The sequence below is a fragment of the Eupeodes corollae genome, chromosome 1, assembly GCF_945859685.1.
Source record: "Eupeodes corollae chromosome 1, idEupCoro1.1, whole genome shotgun sequence".
Lineage (NCBI taxonomy): Eukaryota > Metazoa > Arthropoda > Insecta > Diptera > Syrphidae > Eupeodes > Eupeodes corollae.
Genome location: NC_079147.1, coordinates 200,861,648 through 200,878,526, shown reverse-complemented (window position 1 = coordinate 200,878,526; position 16,879 = coordinate 200,861,648). Strand labels below are relative to the sequence as shown.

General features: G+C 34.9%; 1 protein-coding gene across 5 annotated transcripts in view; it reads left to right on the top strand.

Annotated features, from left to right (window-relative positions):
* The window catches only part of LOC129943381 (protein madd-4-like), a 158,841-nt gene extending 142,612 nt beyond the window's left edge, over positions 1 to 16,229 (top strand). For all 5 annotated transcript variants that reach the window (XM_056052783.1, XM_056052785.1, XM_056052782.1 and 2 more), the window contains 4 exons: positions 9,057 to 9,464; positions 12,304 to 12,693; positions 12,800 to 12,950; positions 16,053 to 16,229. In XM_056052783.1, the coding sequence (XP_055908758.1) occupies positions 9,057 to 9,464; positions 12,304 to 12,693; positions 12,800 to 12,950; positions 16,053 to 16,165 (1,062 nt within the window). In that variant the 3' untranslated portion in view covers positions 16,166 to 16,229. The remainder of the gene's footprint in view (positions 1 to 9,056; positions 9,465 to 12,303; positions 12,694 to 12,799; positions 12,951 to 16,052) is intronic.
* The last annotated feature ends 650 nt before the right edge of the window (positions 16,230 to 16,879 follow it).

Genomic DNA, 16,879 nt, shown 5'->3' with positions numbered 1-16,879 from the left:
GTCAAATCTTCGGTCGATAAGTCTTCTTCCGAGCATCAGCAAAGTTTTCGAAAAGATCATCAATAGGGCTCTGACTAAGTGAGCTGCGGACAACAAAATAATTCCGGATAAACAGTTCGGGTTCAAGGCGGGTCATGACACAATTTATGCTGCGTCTTAACTCGTTTCTGATATCCAATGGAATAAATCAAAACAAAAATGCACAAGTCCTGTTCTGGTTGATTTGGAAAAGGCCTTTGACACCGTATGGTTAGAGGGTCTTTACCTAAAACTGAGCAGGCTTGGCATAAGCAAGCCATTGTTGTATATACTGTATGATATGCTTAACGGTAGAAAGTTTGTTAGCAAAAGTGGCAATGTAACTTCTACCACAACATTCTCAATTAAAAATGGTCTTCAACAGGGAGCAGTCAATTCTCCGATTCGCTTCAGCATTTACACCAGCGATCTGATAGGTAGTCGGCCCGAAAGGTTGAGGTTATTAGAATTCTCTTGCAGCGTGATTTCGAAAAGATTCAGCGATATTGCGACGACTGGAAACTGAAAATAAATGTCCAGAAGTCGGAGACAATTCTGTTCCGGACTCCGTTGGCTAGGGCCACGAGGGATACGTGCAAGAATTGGCGCAAGATGGTCATCGTTGATCTTCACGGGCAGCCATCATTAGCGAGCAAAAGTGTTGTGAAGTACCTCGGTATCTGGTTAGATCAGTATTTATATTTCGACAGACATATAAATGCTGCTCTGACCAGGGCCAGAGGAGCCTTCGCTCTGACGAAAAGGCTGCTTTTTAGCAGTCGGCTTGACCCCAGAATGAAGGTAATTTGCTACATGGCCCTCATACGGCCAATGATCGTTTATGGTTGTCCTGTGTGGTTCAACGGCCAATGATCGATTATGGTTGTCCTGTGTGGTTCAACGTTGCCCCTTCCAAGATGGAGAAGTTTCGGGTGTTCGAGTGGCAGTGTTTACTACGCTGTACCGGCTTATATCGAACACCCGAATCTTCTCCATCTTGGAGGGGGCAACGTTGAACCACACAGGACAACCATAAACGATCATTGGCCGTATGAGGGCCATGTAGCAAATTACCTTCATTCTGGGGTCTTATGTGCATTACTATTCCAACGAGGTCCTATACAACGGGGCTCGAATCAACAGAATTGACAATTTCGTGATAAAACTTGTTCGAGGTCACATTGCAAGAGCTATGTCTTCGACCAACAATTTAATTTTCGGGGCGTTCTATCCGAACGACGAGTATTTTAAGAGTGCACGCTTGAGCGGCTTCATTCCCCCAGAAGCATTCCTCTTTTTAGATAGATGCGGTCTGATACAGGATAGATTGGCAGTTCCGTTAATCTACCACGTCATACGAAGATCCGTGGATAGGCGACTCCCGTACAATCGGGACGTCATGGCACAAGGCGGAGCAGAGCTCTTTCGGTTCAGTAGGGCTGTGTCCGAACGGGACCGAACTGATAGGGTGAAGCAGGAGAACCTGTTTTGGTGGCTTCAATCGGCACTTGATATTGGGTAGTCGGGATGGGGTTTTAAGTCTTGGCCGGCTTACATACTTGTTTTATAGTTTAAGGGTTTAGTTTTAAGTAGAATAGGCATGGTGGCACAAAAAAAATACAAAAAAAAATTAAAAAATACAAAAAAAAACAAAACAAATTAAAAAATACAAAAAAAAAACAAAAAAACATGCAATATATAAAAAAAAAATTAAAAAAAAAAACATACAAAAAAGGACAATAAAATATATAAACAAAAAAACGTTAGATTTGCTGCTGTGGTTGTTCTAGCTTTAAGTAGTTTATAGGTAGAATAGGTAGTTTAAGTTAGTTTTAAGTTTTAAATTAGGGGCCTTATTTTAAGTAGTTTTTAAGTAAAAATAAAAAGGATATTAATATTAGTTTTTTTTAAAAATGAATTGAAGTTAAAATAGATCTTAGGGCCGAAAGGCATTAGTAGTTAGTTTTATAGTTCAACTTAGAGGGTCCGTATGGGACCACTAAGTAAGTTGTAAGTTATGGATAATTAGGATAGTTTTATGAATTTTTGTCTAGCTTTAAGATAGGTTTAAGAATGAATTAATAAAAATGAATTTTAAAAAAAAAAGTGCTTTGGACTGTCATGCAAGGGGTCTTGGGTTCAATCCCTGCCTGTGCCACCTTAATTTTTAAAAAATTTACTTTCGCGGGTACTGTCTCTTGCGAGGAATTGACAAATCCTTCAAGAGTAATTCTTGTCATAAAAAAGTGCTTTCTCAAACTAGCCGTTCGGATTCGGCCTAAAATTGTAGGTCCCTTCCATTCCTGACAACAGTTGAAATTGAAATTAAAAACGAATTCAACTAATAGATTGAGGAACTGCTTAAAAGTATAGAAAACACCTCAAAAACATTTTTGGAACTATAAAGCTCAAATAAAGTTTTTATTAATGATATATAAAAATGAAGAAAAAAGGCACCCGATAGCTTTTACAGCCGTACCAAAAAACAGTGAGAAGTAAACGCACAAATAAAAATGGTTTTAAACTAATGAACACAAAAAAATGATTCCTACTTGCTGCGTTAAGGTGGCGCAACAGTCCGGCTAAACCAACATGCGTCTCTAACCAGCTCGATCACTATATAGCTGTCTCCAGTTTCGTACGTCAAGTTGGTTGATGTCTCTTCTCACCTGTGTGCGCCACCTGAGTCGCGGCTACCTTTCCGGCTGGACCTTTGATGTCCATTTTCTTTACATGAGAAACTTACTACTCAATTACCTTCTAAGCTTAAAGTAGCAGCAATTTACAAGAGTTAGTATCCGTTTAACATCACCCCTAATGTAGTTGTGTAGGGGTTCCTAAATAGACAAAGTACTTAACAACCTAAAGCTATAGCGGTGCGTGGTGAATTTTGTTAAAGACGTCGTCGTTCAATTACCTTTTTTGAAGACCAGTGGAAGTGTTGACGGTTGAGTTTTGCACAATTCTTTCCAAAAAGATGTTTAAGAAGTCGCATGACAGTGTCAGGTATATAACCTTTTGCATTCTCCTTTCTCATTTTGAACAAAAGAACAATTTTGACTGTAATGTAAAAATTAGATATTTCTCTGTAAATCTCTTGCTTATAGAGGCTTTCATACGCGGTTTTGAAATCAATAAAAAGATGGTGGTTATAGATTTTGAGTTGTTGGGTTTTTTCCAAGATCTACCGTAATGTGAATATTTGGTCAATGGTGGGCTTTTTTGGTCTAAGGCCTATCAGGTTGATGACGATTGAATTCAAAAGTTCACATAATACGGCGAAAATGATCTTATACGCAATGTACAGGAGACCGATGTCGCAATTCGAAGGGTCTCCTTTCTCATCGGGCTTGCTTCTTTCTAACCATATTTCACTGATGTTTAAGTGAAAGCTCCTTAACATATTATATCTTTGAATCAATCGTTAGCGATGCCGTAGCGATCGGCATGGACTTCAGTTTCGATATAGCCATTTTACTTGGTCGAGGTCGGGTAGGCAGAATTTTTGTTCTGTATCGGTTATAATAGAAAAGAAATAATTCCACCTTAGAAAAAAAGTGTTTAAGTTCTAGTAATAAGTATGCGGAAATGCAGATACTGTGTGTCTAACATTTTTTAATAGGAATTTACTATTTTTTATAAATCATTAACTTAAACTTTAAAAATTAATCAATAAAAAATATAAACAAAAAGAATGCGAAGTCTTCTTAAAAATTGAATGTGGTTTGAGAATAATTTAATTTAATTTAAATATTTGTATTAAATTATAATAATGATTTTATTCGTGTTTAAGAAACCTTAAATTAAAATAAGGTTGACTGTTCTCAGCTTATTCTGACCTAGTTGTCCAGCTGGTCTTTAAACACATTGCTTATATTATTTTAAATAAAGGTGTATTATATGGGGTAGTTAATTTTTAAGTTTCCAACGTAAAGTTAAAACAAGCGCACTGATACATTTGTTAAACATTTTATTTCATTACATTGTTCAGACTTTGCCATTGAGTTTAAAAAGTTGTTTATTTTGATTAGCCAGAATGCATGGCCGTACTGTGTTATTTCTGACCCCGTTTTCTTAGAACAACATTTCTATTTTTCAAGTCATGATCTTCAATCGCCAAAAAAATCAAAAAAATCTGTTATGCCTAATCGGTGACAAAAATATTTGTTCGAATAAATCGGTGTTTATTGTGTGTTAATTCAACACCCAACAAGTTTATCTGCATTACTTAATTGTAATGTACAACAAAGCTTGAGGCATCGGACCATAATCTTCAACACTTTATAGTTAGTTTGAAAAACTGTGTGACAACATGCAAGACATTGATTCGACGAACATAATGCTTATTGGAGATTTCAATGCCAGGATTGGCCAATCACCATTGGCCATTTTTAACCTGAACCGTAATTCGAAAGACGCTTTGTGCGATAGCAAGGGATCGAAAATCTTGGAATTTGCAGATGAATTCAACTGTCATGTTCTAAATGGAAATTGTGAAGGAGACGCTAAAGGGGAGTACACCTTCATTAGAGGAACTAGTTGTTCCGTCATTGACTATTGCTTCATATCTGGAAAATGAAATGATGTCATAAGTAGTTTTGAAGTAGGAGTCGAAACGTTTTCAGATCATATGCCGCTTGAAATAGCACTTTCGTGTACAACATCACAATCTCCAGTTAATACAAGACGGCTTAACCTTGTTCCAAAACTGATTTGGAACGATAGGAACCGAAACGTTTATCAAACAAACTTAAACAAAGAACTGGAGACGCTTGGAAATTTGGATATTGGTGCTGATGTAAACACCCTTCTAGAAATGATTAAGAAAGCAAACCCGAAAAACAATCCTCAAAAAAATAAAGCGTTAGTTAAACAAAAATTGTTTGATGTTGAATGCATGAAAGCAAGGACAATGTCGTTTAATTACCTCAATCTTATAAGAACCCACAACCTACAGATTTTTAGAAAATTATATACGGATGCGAATAGAAACTTCAAACGATTATGTTATGCCAAGAGAGTTTCATTTGAAAATTTAAATATTGCCGTTTTAAATAACACCCGCTCATCTTCAGAGTTTTGGAAAGCTGTTAAGCATCTTAATCGAAAAATAAATACAATAGCTCTGGGTTTGCAGGCATCTGATCTTAGAGACTACTTCATCAGCCTTCTCAATCGCTCAACAAATGGTCCTTTGGTGCAATATGCAGCCCCCTCGATCCTCGATGAGTACTTAGATGCCCCTTTTTCGTTCCAAGAAGTGAAAGAAGTTGTTGCAAATGGAAAATTAAACAAAGCCACAGGGGATGACCGAATCCCCTTTGAATTCTTCAACACGCCACGGAAAAATGTATCTTTCTTTTAACATAAGAATTCAACCGAATTTTCGAAAGTGCCTCTGTTCCGGCAGTTTTTCATAAGTCAATTATGTTTCCCTTTACAAAAAAGGTAGCTACGAGGACCCAGCAAACTACAGAGGGATTTCTTTTCTTAACACCTGCACTAAGCTATTTGCTGGACTTATTCACAACAGACTGTCGAAGTGGGTGGAGGACAAGAACATTCTATCGGAATTCCGGGCTGGTTTCAGGAACAGTTATTCAACCATAGACCATATTTTCGCACTGCTAAACATTGCTGATCTTTATAAGAGGAAGCTGACTTCCGTGCAGCTTTTGACTCTGTCGACCGTCAAGCTCTCTTTTACAAGTCCTCTGTAACAGTTTGCAACAGTAACTGGTCTTAAGCAAGGCTGTATTCTTAGCGCCCTCCTATTTATAATTTTCATAAATGATATTACTGATGAAGTGAGAGGTGGAATCACTGTAGAAGGATTGACTGTTCCAGCCCTTATGTATGCAGATGACATCGTGCTATTCTCCGAAACAGTAGATGGCATGCAGCTGATGATAAACAGGCTTGCGATATATTGCAATCGATGGAATCTGGAAGTTAATTTGCAAAATCGAAGATGATGATTTTCAGACTTGGGGGTGGCAGATATTCAAGAAATGAGCAGTGGCAATCTCTTCGTTATGGGAAAGGGCTTCAGAAACAGGTATGTTGAGCACAGTGCTAAGCAAAAGTTAATCAATGTTCGAAGAATGGACTAACCTTGCCGAAACATGTGGTACAACCATGAACATATCCTCAAGGGAACAACTGTCAATGCTTCTGAATAAGAACTCATTCAATAAAATAAATATTATTTTCAAAGCAAGAGGAGAATTGCTCAGTCTCAACTTTGTACCCCCACCGACTAGATCTGCCTTTACCGTGTAGACTATGTAACTTGGAAGCGCGTGAAGATACATTTCATTTTATTGCAATATGTGCTGTTCTGATTGAAATTCGGTTGAGATACTTCAACAAACGCACCGAAGAAGGAGAAATGCTCAGCATACTCAACGGCGACCAGGGATGGGATGGACTTTACAACTATGTTATCACAGCACTGCGTTATAGAAAAGCTATTATTGAAGAAGATTTTTAATTATATAAAATAGTAAACAAAACAAATGTTAACAATTTCTGTATTTTTTCAATGAATTCATATTATAATCTGTCACTCTGGTAGACGGCCAAATAGGCCATACCAATAAGGCTTTAGAAATTAATATTATGAAATGTTATTATTCTAAGAAATAAAGAAGTCAATTAAACTAACTAAACTAACTTACTAACTAGTTAGTTTAAATAACTTTATAATGCTTCGATTGCTAAGAGATACATTTTCGGAAATGGCAACCATTAAACTAATATTGTGACACAGCAAATTACAGCCGAGGTTGATAGGTGTCAAATTCCAATGCTGGTTTAGTTTTGCATTGTTAGGGAAGTGTAAGCCGAAATATTTTTGGAATACAAGAGCTGATGATGATAAAACGAATGTTGCTCTTAATTATGGAACCAAAATTCCTCCTTCTTTGGAAATGTCTGATTCATTGGAATAATAACTAAGAGATCAATAATAGAGTCTTATGTTGATTATTATAAACAAAGAAATTAGTTAATATTTTTCCAAAATGATTTTTGATTGAAAAAAAAAAAATTTTAATTTTTGAAATATATATTCTAAGACATCGATTCGAAATGTATGGTCTGGGTATCGTCTAGGTCTCAGATCACACATTCTCATTGATGTGTTTTTCTCATTTATGAACAAATTATTGAAGTTTAAAATCAACAAAATGTAGTCTATTTTCTGGGTCGTATTTTAAGTACAATACTTTGTTGTTCAGGTATTGTCTGAATTAATCAATTCTCCGTCAAGTTCGAAAACTCCACGCCCTTGATAAAACGAAATGGAGAATCAAATTTATTGTGTTTCGTTTTCACCAACCGTAAATGTAACATTGTTTCGTAAGTATATGTGACATATGATCATAATCAAAGTAAAAAACCATTAAATACCCATTAAAACTTTAAAATTCGTTCAGCATATCATTTGAAATATATCAACGGAGCATTGTTTTTGTGCAATTTATTTTATACTTCATATTAGACCGTCATATTAATAAGTAGGAATCCTAAATAAACTTTAAATCTTTTAGACATTAGGCACAAAATATAAAATTAAAATAAAAAACATCCTTTTCTCGAAATAAATTTAGAGTGTGAATATAAGCCTTAAGAAGTCCGCTTTCAATTCTAAGGAATTTAAACTTGTAAACGCTTTTCAATGAAAATCAAATCTGTATATAGGACACAATTTGTATTTAAAGAAATATATACTGCACTTAATTTTCAGTAATCTCTCAAGTAACTAGGCACTTTAATCGCATAACAAAAGTAATATCCTTCATATACGTGGGATAAACTGTAACCTCTTCTGACTAAATCTCCTTTTTTTAACCACAAAGCTCAAAAACAAATACAAATTTGAAAACCCCAAATGAAAATTAAATAAAAACCAAAACTTACTTCCGAAGCGGAAAAATGTTCTTTAAGTTAGTATTTATATATATACCTACCCAAGGACATTCATAGAGACATGTCGATGATGTTGATGATGATGATGGTAGAGATGAATCCTGTTTGAAGATTTTCATCCTTTTCCGTCAGGCTTTCAGACTAAAAGCGAATTCAGGGAAGAAAAAAAACACTGAACAGTGTGCACAACATTCCGGCAATTAAAAATATAGGTAAATGTTTCATACTTATAAGGATGAACATCAACATAAAGATAGTACACGAGTAGAACAAGTTAAACATACAAAAAAGAACCTGAATGTTAACCCTTTACGACCATCATCATCCTCATTATCCGTGATAAGTCACTACCGCCTTTTCTCACTGTCTTTGATTTTTTTGACTGCAACTCCTTAACCTAAGGTTTGAGTCATTAAATATTATTCAGCAGATAATTATCGTAGCGTGATGACGATTTTTGACTTTGGTGAATTAAGTTCATGACAGCAATTTCGACGTTGAAGAACGACTCCACACCTCACCGCCTCCTTGCCGCGCCCCATCTCCACCGCCACGGCCACCCCACTTTTCCGCTCTGCTTACCGCACAATGTTTCAAAAGTGAGCAGGAGTTATCTTTCAATAATCCTTGCTGTGATGGTTGGATGAAAGGACGAACTCAGATGATGTTGATGATTTGATATTGGTAGACGAAAGAAAGAAAAAAAAACATAAGCTTCAAATTGAAAACCACTTTAGCGAGAAAGTAGTTTTCGGCAGATTTAAAACATGCCCCAGTGATCTCTTATAACAATTTAGCTTTTGCTTTTTAATTTTTGTTCGTCTTTCTTTTTGAAATGTTCACTCGCTAATTTGTACAAAAAAAAGAATAAAAATGAGCAAAAGGATACAATCAGTAATTAATGAAAAGGAACTTCGGCGTCGTTGAATTTGGATAGGAGGTACGGGTTTTGGAATCTAAAAATCAGTCATGTAAATTTCAGCTTCATATTTTGTCTAGATATATAGATACTTTTTATCCATCTCTCTTTTATCACTTAATGTTCGAAATGTTCTTGTTCAAATTAAATTAAATAAACGTACATACATTATTCTCTCTCTCTTTAGTACCTATGGCCCTTACAGAAATTTAGCAACTCAAAAGGACATCATTTATTAATGGAAAAAGGTTTGCAATTCGGTGTCGATTTGGAACGATTCGAAAAGGATGAACCCGCTAAGCCACAGATTATTACAAAAGAATTGAATTTAGACGATAAAACTGTTTCTGCAAATGATAAAAATGATGATGACGGTAATGATAACGACAATGGAAATGATAATGATGATGAGGACGACGATTTAAGCCACAAGGAACGTCATACACTGAAACAACTTCATCATCACAATCAAATATTACGCCAGGGTGAACTTGAAAAGCAACAACGAAGAAATACAAACAATATCACGTTCAAATGGGTAACGAGTGATTGGTCGGAGTGCTCAGAACATTGTGGTTCGGGAACTGGATTGAGGGTGAGTAGATGAAATTTGTTGGGTTTTCATAACGATACAGAATTTAATTCAACTTTAAGAAAGGATTGAAAAGCACTTAGGTATAGATAAATTCATTCTTGGCAATATACAGCTCCATTGAATTTGTTTGCTTACTACAATTTACGGTGGGAGTAAATTTTCTTCTAGATAATTGGCGCTAGGTTTTTTCGCCCAAAATTTTAAATAAAATCGCAAAATAAACCAAAGCGAATGTCGTATAGCCCAAATAAATTTTAAATAAAAGAACGCCCAAATTGTTAGTTGTCATTTTGCCCAAAATAATTTTGAATTTGGGTCTTATAGCAGAGGGGTTGGACTTACATGACATTTATTTTCGGCACGATTATAATTTCTATCGTGTTATTACCCTTACGACATAAAACCCAAATAAAAAATAAAATGATATAGAGCCCAAACTGAGTAACGTCGCACAAAATATCACTTAGAAATCGTCACAAAGCCTGAATAAAATGTCGTACCGCCCAAACCAACTTTCAATGTCATAATGCCCAAAGGATTTATTGTTTTTTATTATATAACGCTTATACACGTAAACATACACCCAACTTCGCACCTATACCCCAAATCCTATAGTGACCCCAAGCTAATATTAAATTTGTTTAATATTTGCGTTTGGGCGATAAAATTTAAAACTCAAAATGTCCCAAAATGTTGAAACACATGACATCCTTTGGGCGATATTTCAATTAGTAACTTGAGCGTTATGATTTTTTATGATTGATTTGGTCATTTTGGAATTTTCTTAGGGAAAAGTTAAAGTAGTAAAGTAAAGTAAGTGATTTTATTTTCAAATTTAAATAATGTACAGTTATAAAGATTAAATAATTAAGTATAGAATGGCAATGCATCCCGTCTGCCAGATTAACATTTCAATTGAATTACTTATTATGATAAAAATCACACTGTGTCTAAGCTTTTTAATTATCAAAAAATTGTATTAATATAAATTTGTTCAAAAGAATTCATTGAGAATTCTGTTTCGATAAGCTCGTGCTATTTTGCAGTACATAAACAGTTTTTCACCTCCATTCTATTTAGATAAGCTATTATTTCTGCCTCACTTAAGAAGTTGCAGCCGAAGAAGGATCTCCTAGTTTCCGTTAAAACCGGACATTTCCCTAGGAAATGAAAAACATCTTCTCTTTCCCTGACGTTACACAAACTACATAAGATTGAGAGATTATCTCTGTGTGGCATATAATTCAGTTGAAGAAGTTCAGCACGCAGTCTCAACATCGTTGAAATTTCTTCCACATAATTCTCATCTCTAAAGTAGTTTTTTGGGCCTAGATTATGATAAAGTTGAGTGTAGATTACTCTGTGGTTAGAGCTGACGGCATCTTCAATGTACTTCTCCCTAAGCTTCTCGTCAACGAAGGCAATAAGCTCGTACATTTTACCCCTCCATTCATTGAGATTTCCAACATGCAGGTTCAGTTCGATACCACACCATTGAGCGAGCACCTTCGATTCCTCATACCAACTGAGACTTCGGTTGATTACGTGCAAAGCTGCTTTCTTTGGAAGTCTATCATTATTCATATGTAGAACTTTTATAATATAGTCTACCTGACTGTCTGAATAAAGAGTGATGAGATACCAGTTTCTAATGTAACTACGAAGTTTGGTGTGTTGGACGGCGGTGAAATATGCTTTTGATAAAAAATCCCAGCAACTTTTCTACGCAATCGTATTGTTTGTAACCCCATACTTGCGATGCATAAAATAGTACTGATTTCGACACTGCTTCAAATACACGAAACTTACTGCGATGCGCAATACTTTTGTTGGCAAAACACTTTTTCTATGTAGCTCCAATCGCACTCTTGGCCTTAGAAAGTTTTTCATTAAGATGTTTTTCCATACTTAAGTTTTTTGTAAAACATACTCCTATAGGTATTTAAACTCATTAACGACCTCAATAGGTATTGAATTAAAGAACCATCTTTCATTCTGACTATTTCTTCCATCTCCATATCTGAAGACCAGTATTTTCGATTTGGTAAGGTTCATTTGGAGTTTCCACGTAGTACAGTACCTATATAGTTGGTTGATCATCAACTGAAGCGTTTGTGGTGCTGCAGATAGAAGTAAATACTATGTCGTCAGCGTAGAAAAGAGCCATTATAGTGGTCCCCGCAAACTCAACTCCTCCAGAAATATAACCTGTTAAATCTTCTATAAAAAGTGCGAATAGAAGAGGGCTCAGCGTACAGCTGAACACCTGATTCCGTTTGAAACCATTCCGAAAATTCCTCTTCATTCCAAGCAGCTGCCTTTGTTTCGTTATACAGATTTTGTAAGACTTTTCCAAACTTTGAAGACATCCCCAGTGCATAGAGCTTGTAGATAAGCGATCGCCTATCGACAGCGTCAAAAGCTGCTTTAAAATGGAGTTAAGTCTATATGCTGCCTCTTTGCTGAATTATCAGCATTATTCCTTTTGTGTTGGGCAACAAGACCGAACGCTTCTTTTTATTAAAAATGTCATAAGGCCAAAAGTTTTAAAGCTGGTAATATAGCCCAAATCGTGCAACAACAAAATCTTAATAAAATTTTTTTGTCACTATGACATATTAAATTCGGGCGAAAAGACCTAATGTCGATACAAATTTGTATTTGAAGGGCATTTTTATCAATTTGGAAATACTTTTGACTCCCATATTAGTTTAAAAGTGAGTAAGAAACTAGATATCTTTATCCTATTACACCCTAAAATAAAAAAAGATTTTTTTAATACTTAGCATTTGTGTATGAACTTCCTTTAAAATTCAATTTATCTCTATCACCAATCTAGAGACGAACAGCAACTTGCGTACAAGTCACACCTGATGACACTTCAACACTACATGATGACAATTCAACGACAAAGACAACTGCAACAACAACAACCACAACTGTAATTGTTGACAACGTCGAATGCGAGGATGCCGGCTTGAATATTCCCGATACATTTGAGTCTTGTGGCAATGATGAATGCCCCCAATGGAAAGCTGGCGAATGGTCAATATGCCAGACGGCTAGATGTTTTGGCCGCCATACAGCCATTCAAAAACGAGAAGTCATTTGCAAATACATCAATGACACTCTAAGTGACGGATGTGATGAGCAAGAAAAGCCAATCAGTCGACAAGAATGCTACAATGAACTATGCAAAGGGATATGGAGAGTTGAGCCATGGTCTGAGGTAAGAACAATTATGCAAGGACACATCAAACGTTAAACGTTCTTTGTCCATCATTTAAGTGTCATCTGAATGTGAATCTAAAATGTGAGTTAATTTTGTTTTACAGTGTAATGCTCCGTGTGGTCGTCAAGGCCTCAAATACAGAATATTACAGTGTGTATGGTATGGTACTCGACGACCGGCAGGATATGAGTGCAAACATCAACCGCGACCTGCGGTAATGAAAGTTTGTAAAAGTCCACCGTGTTCTACAAAGGGTATGTAAATATTTATATCTACATACATATGTATGTACTATGTATTGTTGTATTGATTTTTGATTGGCTTTTATAGTTTTGCAATAGGTAATTTATTTTGCTGTTAGACTAATTTGTCAAAGAGACTATTAATTCCAACCAAATGAATGAGAAGGATTATCCTAGGTGTATAGAGAATGTAGGTCGATTTTTGACATCATTAGTCATTTTAGTTGAAAGACTTTTCAAAATGGGGGCCACTACGATTGACCTTTATTTAAAAGTAAAACAAAAAATTGAATCGCTGAAGAGAATATTTACTTTCTATAGAAACAGTGTTTTTTTATTAATTATCTCTTTGCCTTCAAAAATCTTGTATTGGCAGGATTAACAATAAATGTCACGAGTAGGTCATTAGAACTACAAAAAAGTCTGTATAGAATTTATAATTTATGATTTAAAAATATAGCTCCAAAATGAAATTATCTTAAAAAATGTAGTTGTTATTTTAACTATCAAAAAACTCTTAGTTCTCTTCGCCCAAAACCATATTGCTCGCGTTCGGTCTTATTGCCCAATAAAACAACGCCAAGATATCAAAAATATCTAATCGCCCAAAAATGGTTCGGTCTTATTGCCCAATAAAACAATGCCAAGATATCAAAAATATCTAATCCCCCAAAAATGGCTCTATCGTTTAAAAACCTTTTCATAAGAAAATTCATTTTTTAAATATGATAACGCAAAAATTACTTAATGACATGGCGCCCAAAAGTTTTCATTTGTTTCAACATACTCAGTCACTGTTTATAAGCATCTCAAAGCCCAGCCAACCAGAATCTTTGCAGTACACAAACATTTATATTAGGGTAAATTTGCAAGGCATTGAAAGGTGGTTTGGGGGACATGACATTTTATTTCGGCTTTGTGACGTTTTGTTGGTAATACTTTTTTCTTTTTGGACTTTTTGTCATTTTTTGACTTCGGTTATATGTTGTTGGATGATAAGAATTAAGAAACAATAGAAATCATGACCATAAATACCCGTGCCATGATCGTTAGTGCGTTGGACTGTCATGCCAGAGGTCTAAAGTTTTTTTTCACGGGTACTGACTCTTGCGCGAAATTGACAAATTTTTCAAGAGTAGTTCTTGTCATGAAGAGTACTTTCTAAAATTAGCCGTTCATATTCGACTTAAAACTATAGGTCCCCTCCATCCCTGACAACATTATTCGCACACATGAATGGTTAAGAGTCGTAAGTCACTAGGCTCTAACTTAACTTATTTATTTCTTTTAGAAATCATGATCATTAGGTTAGGTTAGGTTAAAGTGGCTGTTGGTTGGGAAGTCCAACACACTTGGATCAAAGTATGGTCCGTTGTGATACCACATGGATCAGTTGATCAGTTGAATTCGTCGAACCAATTGGAGCTCCGAACGAAGCGTAGGAGACAAATAATGTCAGAATTTTTTAGATCGCTGGTATCGTTGAAGTAGCAGTCTCCAAGGTGGATTCTACGTCTTTGTTATAAGGCAGGGCATGTGCACAGAAGATGAGAGATTGTCTCCTCCTCTTCCTCGTGCATGCCATGCAACTCCTACAAAAATCATTTGCAGGGCTCCAAGTCAAATAGCATGCCTTCCTATTAAGCAGTGCCCAGTCAAGTCACCTATAACGTAGCTAATGTCCAATCTACTCAGAGAGATAAATTGATTGAGCGCCTAGCGCTAAGATTAGGCCAACTTAGTTTTGTCGCTAAACAGGTGGTGGTGTTATTTCACCTGAAGTTTGTTTTCTCTACGGTATCTTGCTGTAGCATGAGTTTAATGTATCTTAGGGGATACCTATGCTAGCATTGTGAGCCAGCAGAGGTAAAGTTGTTCCGCTTTTTGGAAGTTCGTCAGGTTTACAATTTTCTGGTATGTCTCTATGGCTCAGAAAAGGTGAATGTTGAACTGTGTAGCCATCTCGGTAAGAGATGATCGACAATTTTGGGCTGTTAGTGAGTTTGTGGAGACAGAGTCTAGGGACTTTAACGCAGCTTGGCTGCCCGAGAAGATGCGTATATCATTAGTTGATATAACGTTTTCTCTAAGCCATGATAGGACTTCTTAATAGCCAGGATTTCAGCTTGGAACACGCTCCAATGATCGGGTAGACGAAAGGAGAGACTTAAGTTTAGTCTATCTGAGTATACGCCTCCATCAACCCCATCCTCCGTTTTTGATCCGTCTGTATAGAAGTTTATAGGATCATCGTTCAAAAATGATGTATTCTCCCAAGAAGACCTGGGAGGTATAGTGACTTTGAAGCTATAGTTATAATCATGACCGTAGTTATGCCCAAAATAAATGTCACATAGCCAAACCCCTATTTCATAAAAACATGTTTTTAATTTGTTTAAAAATATTTGTAGTATGCAGTTATGTAGAGCTTTTAGGTTTTACATTTCAATTTCCTAAGAAAAGGACGACCCATTCTCGAGTACAATGAAAAAATGTTGAGAAAATTTAGTAAAAATCTATCGGTTCGTTTTTGAGGAAATTCGAACTGTCGTTAACTGTTATTTTTAGTCTTTAAAAAAAATTAAAAACCCTAACACGAATCTGCTTAAAACCATCACTTCCAAGTTTGAACAATGGTTTTAGACTGAAGGGGCCGAGAACAGACCGACAGAAAGATGGAATCGGGGGACCTACTTTTTCGATAACGTATTTTTCAAAATATCAATACCGACAACTTTGCATTCTCAAAAATGATCTTATCTCATCTTATATTTGGTTAAGGCTTATGGTTTATGATTTTTTGCTCTTAAAGTGTTTTTAATTAATTTTGGGGGGGAAGTAAAAATTTCATTCGGACACATTTTGAATTTGTTGTTGTCAATATTGTTTTTTTTTTTTGACACAATCTTTCAATATTAACAAAAATTGGTTGATTCACAACTTAGTTAAGTAGTTATGTCGTATTTACATACAAGATTTAAAAATTAAATATTATTTATTTCTCCGCTTTCTTCTTTTTATTAGATTATATGTTAAACAACAACACTAAAAAATGTATTGGAAAATAATAACAAAACAGTTTTATTTAATTTATTTTATTTAATTTTTTCCCAGCTCGATGCAAGGATTCCTCACGCTATTGCAAAAATGTTCGCTCCATGGGTCTCTGTCGTCTTCATCGTTATCAAGAAAAATGTTGCAAGTCATGTAAATTTAACATCTTTTAACAGCAACCCAGTTTCACAAAACACCTGATATGATAAATAAAATATAATTCTATTAACTTTTAAATTTAAAAAAAAAAAAGAAAAAACTCACACACACAAAAGATTAAATTAAACTAAGTTTCATTTCTACAAGCATAATAAATCTATGTCTTTATAACATTTCTCAAGGAAGCTACAAAGACCCGTGTATAAATTATCAATTATTAATGCTTAATTGTTAAAAACATAAGAAAACTTAAGACAATTGCGAGTGTTCACAAAAAGAGAATGAAATAAAACATTATTACAGACAAACAGAAGCTAAATACGACAAAGAACAAAAGTTAAACAATAACTATAAACAAAAAACATAACGAAAACCAAATAAAACAAACAAAAATGATACGAGAAACAAATTGCAATTATAATGATATTATCGTTATTTAAGAATAAAACAAAAAATGTTTTTATTTTTAATGTCTAAAGCTTTGTTAACCAATAAACATAAAACAAAAAAATACATTTATTCTATATGATAGTCTATAAATACAAAAACAAATAATATACATAAACAAAAATATCGAATAAAACAAACAAAAAATAATGATAGACTAAATAAAAATATAAAGTATTACTTATAGTTAAAATAAATATATATACTAAAAAATATTGTAGCTATAATATATACAATATTATATTGTATATGTATACAAATTAAAACGTAAATTAGTTAAT